This window comes from Mandrillus leucophaeus, unplaced genomic scaffold (assembly GCF_000951045.1).
Source record: "Mandrillus leucophaeus isolate KB7577 unplaced genomic scaffold, Mleu.le_1.0 Scaffold228, whole genome shotgun sequence".
Lineage (NCBI taxonomy): Eukaryota > Metazoa > Chordata > Mammalia > Primates > Cercopithecidae > Mandrillus > Mandrillus leucophaeus.
The window spans coordinates 2,650,096-2,665,326 of record NW_012102343.1 but is presented as its reverse complement, the minus strand read 5'-3'; the positions used below and the strand labels follow the sequence as shown (position 1 = coordinate 2,665,326).

At 38.2% G+C, this 15,231-nt stretch overlaps 1 protein-coding gene across 2 annotated transcripts in view; it reads right to left on the bottom strand.

Annotated features, from left to right (window-relative positions):
* IFT43 (intraflagellar transport 43) overlaps nucleotides 1-15,231 on the bottom strand; it is a 98,318-nt gene that overhangs the window by 54,301 nt on the left and 28,786 nt on the right. For both annotated transcript variants that reach the window (XM_011981573.1, XM_011981572.1), the window contains exon 3: nucleotides 7,085-7,152. In XM_011981573.1, coding sequence (XP_011836963.1) covers nucleotides 7,085-7,152 — 68 coding nt within the window. The remainder of the gene's footprint in view (nucleotides 1-7,084; nucleotides 7,153-15,231) is intronic.

The window sequence follows — 15,231 nt, the reverse complement described above, 5'->3', positions numbered from 1 at the left end:
GAGTAGAAAACCTAGAACTAAAACAGCATACCTTCAACCAACCAATCTGTGGCTAAGTTGACAAAAATAAGCAACAGGGAAAGGACATCCTATTCAATAAATGGCGCTGGGAAAACTAGCTAACCATATGTAAAGGAATGAAACTGGACCCTTTCTTATCACTATATAAGAAAAATTAGCTAAAGATGGATCCAAGACTTAAGTGTAAGACTTCAAAACTATAAAAATCCTAGAAGAAAGCTTAGGAAATACCCTTCTGGATGTCAGCTTTGGCAAAGAATTTATGACGAAGTCCTCAAAAGCAACTGTGACAAAAGGAAAAATGGACAAGTGGGATCTAATTAAATTAACGAGCTTCTGCACAGCAAGAGAAACTATCAACAGGGTAAACAAACAACCTACAGAATGGGAGAACATTTTTGCAAACTATGCATCTGACAAAGGATTAATATCTAGAATAGGAACTTAAACAAATCAACAAGGAAAAAACAAATAACCCCATTAAAAAGTGGGCAAAGGCCATGAACAGATACTTCTCAGAAGACGACATACAAGCAGCCAACAAACATATGAATAAATGCTTAACATCACTATCAGAGAAATGCAAATTGAAGCCACAATGAGATACCATCTCAAACCTGTCAGAATGGCTATTGTTAAAAAAGTCAAAAAATAACAGATGTTGGTGAGGCTTCTGAGAAAAAGGAATGCTTACACACTGTTGGTGGGAATGTAAATTAGTTTAGCCACTGTAGAAAGCAGTCTGGAGATTTCTCGAAGAACTAAAAATAGAACTACCATTTGACCCAGCAATCCCATTACTGGGTGGTATATACATACCCAAAGGAAAATAAATCATTCTATCAAAAAGACACATGCAAACATATATTCATCGCAGCACTGTTCACAACAGGAAAGACATGGAATCAACCTAGGTGTCCATCAATGGTGGACTGGATAAAGAAAATGTGAGATATATATATATCACATAGAATACTATGTAACCATTTAAAAGAATGAAATCACATCCTTTGCAGCAATATGGATACAGCTGGAGGCCATTATCCTAAACAAACAAATGCAGAAACAGAAAACCAAATATTGGAGGTTTCACTTATAAGTAGGAGCTAAATCCTGGGCACACATAAACATAGAGCTGGGAACAACAGACACTGGGGACTCCAAAAGGGGCTGCGGGAGAGCACTGAAAAGCTTCCTATTGGGTACTGTATTCACTATCTGAGTGACAGAATCAATAGAGGCTCAAACCTCAGCATAATACAATATACCCTTGTAACAAACCTGCACATGTATCTCCTGAATCTAAAATAAAACAGTTTTTTTAAAAATCCATGAGTCCATGATTTTAAAGAGAGAAAGCAATAGAAAAAGAAAAAAGGAGAAAAGGAAATTCTTCTTTATAAAAAAAACTCCAAGCAATTAATATAGAATGGTAGAATTAGACAGTTAACATTTTGCAATCCCCGATATAATAACTGATTCCAGCAAGGATCATTAATGGATGCTAAAACTGGGTGAAAGGGTGTGGGTGAACAGGATTCAAAGTGGTACCCCAAACAATTACTAATTATTTATAAAGGAAAAAAAGAACCTTTGCAATGGAGAGATCTAGAGATCACCACCTAGACCAAGTGATAAAACTTAGTAACACCAACCAAGGGATCAGCTGATGTCACATGCCTCCTAATTTGATAAGCTAAGAAGGGTATGTGATCACCTGTTCTGGTCCACAATCTTTAACTTGAATCTTACCATGAAGAATCAATTAGAGAAACCCAGAATGTGAGACATTCTACAACACAACTGGCCTGGGTTCCTCATAAAAGTCAATGTCTTGGTGGGGAATGGGGAAGGGTGAGGACTAGTTTAGATAAAGAGAGACTAAAAAGACAACTATGAAATGCAGTATTTGAGCTCTGATTGGATCCTGGAGTTATAAGAGACATCTGGGGGAACAAAGGGGGGTATTGAAATATAAACTATATATTAAATATTATTAAACCACTATGAAATGTCTTAGATATGAGTGATACTGTGAAACTGTAGAGAATGTCATCAATCTTGAGAGATGCATGCTAAAGTATTTAGGGGTGAAATGTCATGACATCTACAACTTATTTTCAGGTTCAGGAAAAAGAGTGTACTGGGGGATGTTGGGGAATGGGGAGGGAGAAAAAAGTGGGAGGAGAGGGTGGCAAAAAATGGAAGTAAATATTTTTAATAGTGATTTTTTTTTAAATTTAACTTTTAAGTTCAGGGGTACATGTGCAGGTTTGTTATATAGGTAAACTTGTGTCACAGGGGTTTGTTGTACAAATTATTTCGTCACCCTGGCATTAAGCGTAGTACCCAGTAGTTATTTTTCCTGATCCTTTCCAATTTCCCACCCTCCACCTTTCAATAGGCCCCAGTGTGTGTTGTTCTCCTCTCTGTGTCCAAGTGTTCTCATCATTTAGCTTCCACTTACAAGTGAGAACATATAGTGTCTGGTTTTCTGTTCCTACATTAGTTTGCTAAGGATAGTGGCCTGCAGCTCTATCCATGTTCCTGCAAAGGACATGATCTTGTTCTTTTTTATGGCTACATACTATTCCATGATGTATATGTACAACATTTTCTTTATCCAGTCTACCATTGATGGGCATTAAGGTTGATTCCATGTCTTTGCTATTGCAAATAGTGCTGCAATGAACATACACATGCATATGTCTTTATAATAAAATGATATATTATTTTGGGTATATACCCAGTAATGGGATTGCTGGGTCAAATGATATTTCTGTCTCTAGGTCTTTGAAGAATCACCACACTGTCTTCCACAATGACTGAACTAATTTACACTCATGCCAACACTGTCCAATCGTTCCTTTTTCTCTGCAACCTCACCAGCATCTGTTGTTGTTGTTGTTGTTATTATTATTATTATTATTATTGAGTTTCACTCTTGTTGCCCAGGCTGGAGTGCAATGGCACAATCTGGGCTCACTGCAACCTCTGCCTCCCAGGTTCAAGCAATTCTTCTGCCTCAGCCTCCTGAGTAGCTGGGATTACAGGCATGAGTCACCACGCCCAGCTAATTTTGTATTTTTAGTAGAGATGGGGGATTCTCCCTGTTGGTCAGGCTGGTCTCAAACTCCCGACGTCAGGTGATTTGCTCACCTTGGCCTCCCAAAGTGCTGGGATTACAGGCGTGAGCCACCGTGCCTGGCCATATTTCTTTGACTTTTTAATAACTGCCATTCTGACTGGTGTAAGATGGTATCTCATTGTGGTTTTTATTTGCATTTCTCTAATGATCAGTGATGTTGAGCTTGTTGCCTGCATGTATGTCTTTCTTTTAGAAAGTGTTTATTCATCCTTTAGTGGGGTTGTTTTTTTTCTTGTAAATTTAAGTTCCTTATAGATGCTAGATATTACAGTTTTGTCAGATGCATAGTTTCCAAAAGTTTCTCCCATTCTCTAGGTTGTCTGCTCACTCTGTTGACAGTTTCCTTTGCTGTGCAGAAGTGCTTTACTTTAATTAGATGCCATTTGTCAATTTTTGATTTTGTTGTGATTGCTTTTGGTGTCTTCATCATGAAATCTTTGTCCGATCCTATGTCCGGAATGGTATTGCCTAGGTTGTCTTCCAGAGTTTTTGTATTTTTGGGTTTTACATTTAGTCTTTTATGCATATTGAGTTAATTTTTGTACATGGTGTAAAGAAAGGGTCCAGTTTCAATCTTCTGCATATGACTAGCCAGTTATCTCAACACCATTTATTGAGTAAGGAATCCTTCCCCCATTGCTTTTTTTGTCAGGTTTGTTGAAGATAGTTGCAGGTATGCGGTCTTATTTCTGAGTTCTCTATTCTGTTCTATTGGTCTATGTGTCTCTTTTTGTACAGTACCATGCTGTTTTGGTTACTGTAGCCCTGTAGTATAGTTTGAAGTTGTGTAGTGTGATGCCTCCAGGTGTTTTTGCTTTTGTTTGCTTAGGATTGCCTTGGCTATTTGGGCCCTTTTCTGTTCCATATAAATTTTAAAATAGTTCTTTCTAGAAAAGTTCTGTGAAGAATGTCAATGGTAGTTTAATAGAAATAGCATTGAATCTATAAATTGCTTTTGCCAGTATGGTCATTTTAACAATATTGAGTCTTCCTGTCCATAAGCATGGACTGTTTCTCCATTTGTTTGCATCATCTCTGACTTCTTTGAACAGTGGTTTGTAGTTCTCATAGAGCTCTTTCAAGATAGTGCCATTTTGAAGGCAACAACTGCTCAAGTAAATTCTAAACTAGAATAATGACTATTCTTTGAGAAACTATTCCCATGTATATCTTAAGTAGTTAAATTCGATAACTGGCCATCCCACTGGTATATATATATTTTTATCATTCATCTAAGACTTAGTGCAAGAGATTAAGTAATGAAATGATTTGTAATCCAGTCTTTAGAACTGGACTCTGAACTGAACTAAAAGACATTAAGCACTTGCTCCTTCTGACTTACAGGCATCTATGACTCCACTTACTTCGTCCATAAAATGCGACCAAAGGTAAAGGCTAGCAAAATGTCTTGGTCTTACTATCACATTCTCTGTCAGGCTGGCCTAGATTAACTATATGTAAGCAATGAATCAAACTTCAAGAATCACAAAGACTAACTGTAATCAAAGCCTGTTTAAAGCATCTGGAAGGTGCTGACAGCTACAGAGACTAACAAATGTGGCTGAAGGTGACAGCCAGCACCATCCTACTATAGATGCCATTTACAGAGCACATGTTACCTAACACTTTTATGTTTTAGAACCATAAAACGTAGAGAGACCTGCCTTATTACTTTACTCCTTATGCACTGTTGTTATTCATAACTTAATTGCAGCAACAAGCTAGGTACTAGCTTTATGCTGAGTACTCTTCCTGTGTGTTCAAGACTCAGAACAATTCTTGGCAATAGGTGTTATTATTGCTACTTTACAGGGTTAAGTAACTTCTCCAAGTTTACACAGCCAGTTAAATGCTGAAACCTGAATTCAAACCCTGGTATGTCTGAATCAGATACCCATGGTTTTAACCTGACTGTGATGTTGCTTCCTACGAGTAAAACAAGAGATGACATAATTACCACACCTTAGCATGAAAATTCTGCCAGTTTGAGCATGGAAGAAATGCGAGAGAGTATGTGGTAGGAAGAAGTTTGAGGAATACTTTCTCCTTATTTGAAACAAGGTAATTCTGAAACCATCCCTGAGATGTGGATGCTCATCCTGGATGGATGAAGATCTTGCAGAGATTTCTACTCTAGGTCATGTGCATTCCCAGATGCTGGCAGAAATCCAAGGGGATATCATTCATTGATTATGTCTAATTCAAACTTGTCCAACCTGCCTTATTTTGTTGTTGTTCTGCTTTGTTTTATTTTAGGCTTTTAGCAGCCTGAATCCATGGTTTTAGTTTCTGTCTCTAGTGGTAAGTGGAAAAGAGGAATGAAGAAGGGGTTTTACTGGCCCAACCAGAAACAGAAACTAAGAATCTGTGACTGTATTCTCTCTCTTGAACACCCCTGGCTAATTCTTACCAACATAAGGTTTAGAAAATACTTCTGATACTACAGCTTTGGAAAGCTGACATTCCTATGCTTAAGGCTTTAATGTCGTTCACAATTAAAGAAGATTCCTGATATTCAAAATAACGATTGCTTTTCTTGATCTGCAATTACTTCTCCCAAACAGACCCTTCATATGAAGCATTTATGGCACCATAAAGATCCCAAAGCTCCTGCAACTCATAAACATCACCACCTGCCAGAATGTCTGTGAGAAGAATATGGTCGAAGCCTATCTATGAGGACAGAATGGGGATAAGAAACAGTCATCATCATCATCATAATAGCCAACATCTACAAGTGCTTCCTAAATGCTTCTCTCTCTTCTAAATATTTTACACATATGAATTCATTTAATCCTCACAATGATCCTTTCAAGTAAGAACTATTTTTAACCCCATTGTAGAGATGCAGAAATGGAGACCAGAGATGTTAAATTACTGGCTTGGGGTCTCTTAGATAATAAATGAGATAGTTAGGATTCAAAGCTAGGCAGCTGGCTCCAGTACCTGCGGCTCTCACCACACTCTGCCGCCTCTCAATATGGAACCACAGGGATCAGCTTCTGGTCTAAGCTGTGGAAAGGCTGGGAGGGCTAAACACAACAGCAACATTCCTGTTACATATGTAATTTCCTTTAGTCTTTGAATCGCCCTGTAGGGAACATCAGTGTGTCCATCCAGGGGCTCAGCCATGGTAAACATCTTGCTCAACATCATCCAGCTCAGAGAGAATGGCATCTGCATCTACAGTCCCACACTGTGAGCCCTATGCAGTTTATAAAGTGCTGCCACATGCACTGTGACATCAGGTTTCCCAGCCTTTCCAGGAGCTCTGGAGAGGCTGATGAGATAATGTTAGTTATGGTTATGGAATCAATATTCATGCCAGCTTACAGTAAACACAAGATACCAACTAGGCAGGGTGATGGGACATCTGTATTGTTTCCCTTTATGAATGATGACTGATATATGTCAGGGGAGGACATACTGCAGAGTTCATCAGCAGTTACAACAGGCAATTCCATTATGTTTAGAAAATTAAGAATACAGAATGTTACAACACGAATAAACTTTGAAGACATTATGACAAGTAAGAGAAGCCAGCCATAAAGGACCACATAATATAGATTCTACTTACAAGAAATGTCCAGAATATGCAAATCAGAGAGAGAGAAAGTTGACTGGTAACCACCTAGATCTAGGGAGGTTGGGGGCACATGGGAAGTGCTGCTAATAGATACAGGGTTTCTTTTGGTGGGGAGGTGATAAAAATGTTGTAAAATTGATTGTGGCAATGGTTGCACAACTCTGTGAATATATTAAGAACGATTAAATTGTACATTTTAAGTGGGTGAATTGTATGGTATGTAAATTTTTTCTCAATAAAGCTATTGTAAAAAATAAAACAACACAGGAGCAAAGTCCCCCCAGCCGTGTCCACCCCCACCCCCACTCTTATGAGCTGCTAGTACTCACTTCGAAACCTTCACGAAATCACCTGCCCAGCCTCCCTCTCGGCAGCGAGGTAATTTAGGAGAGGAAGTCTACAAGGAAAGAGAAGTCAAAAAACACATTCACTCAACATTTGCGTTTATTTTATTTTATTTTTTATTTTCTATTTTTTGAGATGAAATCTCGCTCTGTCACCCAGGCTGCAGTGCAGTGGCGTGACCTCAGCTCACTGGAACCTCCGCCTCCTGGGTTCAAGCAACTCTGCTGTCTCAGCCTCCCGAGTAGCTGGGATTATAGGCGTGCACCACCACACAGAGCTAATTTTTGTATTTTTAGTAGACACAGGGTTTCACCATGTTGGCCAGGCTGGTCTCAAACTCCTGACCTCAAGTGATCCAACCGCCTGGGCCTCCCAAAGTGCTGGGATTACAGGCGTGACCCACTGTGCCCGACCAACATTTGTGTTTAAGCACCACAATGGCTGAGGGTAAGCTCACCTATACCAACCAATATTCGGCCTACCTTCTGAATAAAAATACAGTGATCTTTCTAACTTACTATGAAAATCTGGGTTCCTTCATACCCTCCTGGTGAGTTATAAATTGGTACCATGTTTCTGGAGGGCTATTTGGTGATGTTTATTAAAAGCCTTAAAAATGCTCATACTTTTTTTTTTATCATGGAAATATTTATTTATTTATTTTATTATACTTTAAGTTCTGTACTTTATTATACTTTAAGTGTCCAAGTGTTCTCATTGTTCAATTCCCACCTATGAGTGAGAACATGCAGTATTTGGTTTTCTGTTCTTGCGATAGTTTGCTGAGAATGGTGTTTTCCAGCTGCATCCATGTCCCCACAAAGGACATGAACTCATCCTTTTTTATGGTTGCATATTATTTCATGGTGTATATGTGCCACATTTTCTTAATCCAGTCTGTCACTGATGGAAAAATGCTCACACTTTTTAACCTAGCAATTCTAATCCCAGAAATTGATCCCAAGGAAAAAATCAGAGAGGAATATAATGTTATTTTTGAGTAGTGAATAGCTAGAAACAACCAAAATTGCTAGCAATAAGGAATTAAGTAAATGGTAAAATACACATGAAAATACTATGCAAGTAACAAAAAGTCATGTTATTAAAAAAAAACCCAATGATATAAGAAAGTTCGATACATTTTAATTTTCAAAAACATGTTATCAAACAGTAAGTATATGCTTTTGATGCATTTTTTTAAATGATTATCAACATATACTATCTAGTGTTAATGAGTTATATGTACATGACTGACAGGGGACTCCATTATAGGCAATTTTAATTTTCCTTTTTTCTTCTGCTTTTATAAACCAAAAAGTAATAAAATAAAGATGTAAGAGTGAGACTTGCTTAGAAGACATAAACTAAATTGGTGGGTGGATTAAAAATCTACTCAAGAGGCCGACTCCAACCCCTGCCACTGCTGCCAGTGACTGAGTACAGTGTCTAAGAGACTTGGGGATTGACTTGCCCCCACCAACAACTAGCACCTATGTATGCCATCTAGGGGCCTGAGGATAGGCTGACCCCACTCACTGCCACCACTGCCAGCACACACACGACCCAGGGGCCTAGGATGGATCCAGCCTGCCCATCACCACTGGTGCACATTTTCTGGGGTCCAAAGGACTGTTCTGCCCTATCTGCCACCCACGCATGGTCTGGGGGCCTGGGAATAGGCCTACCCTGCCTGCCACCAGTGTCCACGTATGTCTCCCAAAAGCCTGATGACCAGTCTACCCAGCTTGCAGTCACCACCCACCCATATGCACTACCTGGGGACCTGGGGACTGGCTTACCTGGCCCACCACTGCCACCCCTGGCACCTGAGCAAGGCACTGGAGGCCTAAGGACTGACCTGCCCAGATCCACCATCACCAGAGCCCATGCACACCACCTGGGGGCCCCAGGGACTAGCATACTTGGCTTTCCACCCCCACCACCAGTGCCTAAGTACAAGCCCACTTGGTATCCCCATTTGCAGCAAAGCCTTGTCACAGCCTCTAATAACAGCTATAGCGTAAGCCACTAAAGAACCCACTGATACCCACTGATGCTGATTACAGCTGAAGATATATAAAAACTACATGACCTCACCCACCCAGAATCAAAGCCAAAGCACCCCACCTAACCAACACTATAGATACATCTATAGGAAAAAGTCTTTTCCTATGGAAGTCAATCCATAAGACTGGAAGATGCAACTATTACACCAGATACACAGATATCAATGTAAGAACACAAGAAACATGAAAAAGTAAGGAAACATGACACCTTTAAAGGAACACAATAATTCTCCAGTAACAGATTCCAATGAAAAGAAAATACATGAAATGGATGAAAAAGAATTCAAAACAATGATATTAAAGAAACTCAGTGAGATATGAGAGAACACAGATAAAAGAGTACAAAGGCGGCCAGTTGCGGTGGCTCACGCCTATAATCTCAGCATTTTGGGAGGCCGAAACAGGTGGATCACAAGGTCAGGAGATAGAGACCACCCGGGCCAACATGGTGAAACCCCGTCTCCCCTAAAAATACAGAAATTAGCTGGGCGTGGTGGCACATGTCTGTAATCCTAGCTACTCGGGAGGCTGAGGCAGGAGAATCGCTTGAACCAGGAAGTCGGAGGTTGCAGTGAGCTGAGATCACACCACTGCACTCCAGCCTGGCAACAGGGTGAGACTCCATCTCAAAAAAAAAAAAAGGTACAAAGAAATCAGAAAAATGATTCATGATCTGAATGGGAAAGTCAATAAAGAGATAGCCATCATAAAAAAGAACCAAACAGAAATCCTGGAACTGAAGTCAATGAAAGCAAGAAAAAATACAATCAAGAGCTTCAACAATAAACTAGACCAGGCAAGAGAAAAAGAATTTCAGAACTTGAGGACAGGTCTTATGAAATAACTCAGTTAGACAAAAAAGAAAAAAGAATAAAGAAAGTCTACTTGACATATGCAATACCATAAAGAAAACAAGTATTAAAATTTTTGAAGTCTCAGGAGAAGAGATGGGCAAAGGTATTGAAAATCTATTAATGCAATAATAGCTGAAAACTTCCCAAGTCTTGAAAGGGATATAGATATTCAAATACAGGAAGCTCAAAGGTCTTAAAATAGATTCACCTCAGAAAGATCTTCTCCAAGGCACATTATAATCAAAATGTCAAGTCAAAGACAAAAATAAAATTCAAACAAAGGCAGGAGGAAAGTGTCAAGTTGCACATAAGGGAATTCCCAGCAGAAACCTTATGGGACAGGAGAGATTGTGATGATATATTCAAAGTGCTGAAAAGAAAAAAAATGTCAGCTATGATTACTATGCCCAGCAACGCTATTATTCAAAAATGAAGGAGAAATAAAGTCCTTCCCAGATAAGCAAAAACAAGGGAATTAATCACCACTGACTAGTCCTTCAATAAATTATTAAGGTAGTCCTACATATCTAGAAGTGAAAGAATACTATATACCATCATGAAAACACAAGAGAGTATAAAACTCACTAGTAGAACAGATACACAAATGGGAAAGAGAGAGAATTCAAACATTACCACTTCAGAAAACCATCAAACTGCAATGATAAAAATTAAGAAAGGAAGTTAAGGAACAAAGGATATATAAAACAACCAGAAAACAATTAATAAAATGGCAGAAATAAAATGGATTAAACTCCTCACTAAACTGGCTGAATGAATTAAAAAGCATCAATATTTGCTGTTTATAAGAAACTTACTTCACTTATAAAGACACACATAGACTAAAAGTGAAGGGATGGAAAAAAAATTCCTGCAAATAAAAACCAAAAGCAAGCAGGAGAAGCTACACTTACACGAGTTACATGAGATAACACAGATTTTAAGTCAAAAACTATAAAGAAGGTCATTCTATAATGATAAGGTGATCAATATAACAATTCTAAATATATACGCACCCAACACTAGAGCCTCCAGATAATGAAAAGCAAATATTATTAGATCTAAATAGACTCCAATATAGTAATAGTTGGTGACTTCAACATCTAACTCTCCCAGCACTGGACAGATCATCTAGACAGAAAACCAATAAAGAAAACTGGGAATTTAAACTGCACTTTAAACCAAATGAAATTAACAGACATTTACTAAACATTTCATCCAATAGCCGCAAAACACACATTCTTCTCATCAGCACATGGAACATTCTCCAGGACAGACCATATGTTAGGCCACAAAACAAATGTCAAGAAATTTTTAAAAACCAAAATCATATCAAGTATCTTTCAGATGACAATGGAATAAAACTAGAAATCAATAATAAGAGGAATTATGGAAACTGTACAAATACACAGAAATTAAACATCATGCTCCTGAACAACCATTGGATCAATGAAGAAATTAAGAAGAAAATTTAAAAATTTCTTGAAACAAATGAAAACAGAAACACAACATACCAAAACCTATGGGATACAGCAAAAGCACAGCCAACAGGGAAGTATAGCAATGAAAACCTACATCCAAAAAAAAGGAAAGATTCTGAATGAACAAGCTAACAACACACCTCAGGGAACTAGAAATGCAGGAACCAGTCAAACCCCAAATCACTAGAAGGAAAGAAATAATAAAGATCAGAATAGAACTAAACAAAATAGAGACTTAAAAAAATACAAAGGATCAATGAAACAAAAGATGGCTTTTTGAAAAGATAAACAAAATTAGCAAACTGTGAGCTAGACCAACCAAGAAAGAGAGAAGACTCAAATAAATAAAATCAGAAATGAGAAAAGAGACATTACAACTGATACCACAGAAATACAAAGGATTATAAGAGACTACTATGAACAAGTATATGCTAATACATTGGAAAACCTATGGGAAATGGATAAATTCCTGGACACGTACAACCTACCAAAATTGAACCAGGAAGAAATAGAAAACCCGAACAGACCACTAACAAGTAATGAGATTGAATCAGTAATAAAAAGCTTCCCAACAAAGAAAAGCCCAAGACTAGATAGCTTTACTACTGAATTATACCAAACTTACAAAGAAATAACACCAATTTTTCTCAATCTATTCCCAAAAATTGAATGGGAGGAAATTCTTCCTAACTCTTCTACAAAGCCACTATTACTCTGACACCAAAACCAGATAAGGACACAACCACCACAACAGCAACAACTATAGGCCAACATCCCTGATGAACATAGGATGCAAAAATCCCCAACAAAATACGAGCAAACTGAATCCAACAACACATCAAAAAGATAATACACCATGATCAAGTGGGATTTATCCCAGGGATGCAAGCATGGTTCAACATAAGCAAATCAATAAATCTGATATATCATACCAATAGAATGAGGGATAAAAATCATATTATCAACTCAATAGATGCAGAAAAAGCATTTGATATGATTGAACATCCCTTCATAATAAAAATTCTCAGCAAATCAGGCATAGAAGGAACAAATCAGGCCTCAACTTAATAAAGGCCACATATGACAAACCCACAGCTAACATAATACTTAATGGAGAAAAGCTGAACATTTTTCCTCTAAGAACTGGAACAAGACAAGGATATCCACTTTCACCACTTTTATTTAACATAGCCCTAGAAGTTCTAGCCAGAGTAATCAGGCAAGAGAAACAAATAAAAGTCATCCAAATTGGAAGACAGGAAGTGAAACTGTCCCTCTTTGCAGATGATATGATCTTATATATACAAAAACCTAAAGATTCCATCAAAAAATTCTTAGAATAAGTAAGTGAATTCAGTAAAGTTGCAGAATATGAAATCAACATACAAAAATCAGTAGTGTTTCTACACACCAATAACAAACTAGCTGAAAAATAAATCAGGAAAGCAATCCCATTTATAATAGCTACAAAAAAATACTTAGGATTACATTTGTCCAAGAAGGTGAAAGACTTCTACAGTGAAAATTACAAAACACTAATGAAAGAAATTGAAGAGGACATAAACAAATAGACATCTCATGCTCATGGATCAGAAGAATTAATATTGTTAGAATGACTGTACTACCCAAAGGAATCTATAGGTTCAATACAATTCTGTCAAAATATCCATGACATTCTTCACAGAAACAGAAAAAATAACCCTAAAATTTGTATGAGACCACAAAAGGGCCTGAATAGCCAATGCAACATTGGGCAAAAAAGGACAAAGATGGAGGCATCACACTATTTGACTTCAAAATATCTAATACTACAAAGCTGTAATAACCAAAACATCATAATATTGGTATAAAAACAAATAGATCAGTGGAAGGGAATAGAGAACCAAGGAATAAATCCATGTATTTCTAGCCAAATGATTTTTTAAAAAGACACCAAGAACATATTAGGGAAAGAACAGTCTCCTCAATAAGTGGTGCGGGCAAAACCAGATTTCCATATGCAGAAGAATGAAACTAGACCTTCCCCATCTCTCACCATATAAAAAATCAAATCAAAATGGATTAAAGACTTAAATGTAAGACCTGGCACTATAAAATCTACTAAAACCTTCTGCACCGGAAAGGAAACAATCAACACAGTGAAAAAATAAACTATAGGAGAAGATACCTACAAACTATCCAACAAGAAACTAGTATCCAGAATATGCAAGAAACTCAAATAATTCAATAGCAAAAAAAAAAAAGCCCCATTAAAAAGCAGGCAAAGGATCTGAAAAGAATCTCAAAAGATGACACACAAATGGCCAAGTATATGAAAAAATGTTCTACATCACTGATCATCAGAGAGATGCAAATCCAAAACCACACTGAGATATCATCTTACCCCAGTTAAAATGGCTCCTTTGAGCCTGGCCTGAGTTGTCACTTTACTAATGGATATCAAACGGTTAACAGTGCTCCCTAAGAGTCTAAAAACCAAAATGATCATCTTTATCTTGTTTAACCACAAACCCAAGGAAGCCATGGCTATTGGGTGAAAATCCCTTCTGCCTAGAGGTAACACAAAGCCACATTTCCTCTCATTTTCTTCCCACTATAAAATGGTACCAGCAGCTTCAAAACAAAGAGATCACCAGCTAAAAGTCAATCCTCCAAAGCCAATACAGTTTAACACCTACTTCTAAAATCAAAGGATTTTTTTCACTAATAACTGAAGCCATTAGGAGTTGATATAATATTATAAAAACTGTATAAGCTACTTTTCATTTCCTCCACCCAAACATTGAGATCACTCGGAAAAATAAAAATTGCAAAGAAATCCTCTGAGCAAAATGAGTCAGGACTACGGTAGTTGGCTTGCTTCCCACTGGTCAACCTCAGGAGAGAGCACTGAAGCAGAGGGGAGAGGAGGAGGGACAGGTAGCCTTAGCTCTCTGCAAAGTAGGCTTGGGCATTTAGAGGGAGATGCCTATCTCCTGATGGGAAGTCCTTACACACATGATTTCGTTCTCCGAGTCCAAGGAATAGAAATGTTTTTGTAAACACCCCCTAGTATGAGTCTTATTATGGGCACACACAAATACCCTGTCTGGATGAGATGGACTTAATTAACAACTATTACCAAGTTATACGCTCTTCCCCAGAAATCAACCTTGTTACCCATGTGGGGAACTCGGCACTGGTCCCATGTGCACTGGGTGCAATAGAAAAAGTAGAAGATATCATCCCTGTCCCAAATGTTCCATGAGACCAAGAAGATGCAGAGTTCAGTGTATCAGGCCTGTACAAAATCCACATAATTGGATGTCAGGCTTAATCTGAAACCCAAGAGGCCACAATGGAAGTGAGTGGAAGTGAGAATTAGGCGTCCGTGATGGAGACACAGAATTGTTCCAGGAAGAGGCTGCATCCAGGATCCAAAGATGAAGCTGAGGAGGAATCCCTCAGCCATGGGGCAGTTACACCAAAATTTGCAGTTTTCTTGCCATCTTGGTGGTTTTTATTGGGGCATTATTAAGGCTGCTCTGATAAGCATGTATAAAGCTTACAATACATGTCTAAAAGCTAAACAGAATTGTACAGACTCGGGGAGTGCTGAGGAGAAGGAGAGGTCAAGGAAACTTTATGGGCAAAGTGGGGCTTGTCCTGGATTGGAAATGTAAAGAAAAAAGCATTCCAGAAGCAACCAGATCCAAGGGTGTAGTGATACTGGGGATGGTACATAACTCTCCTG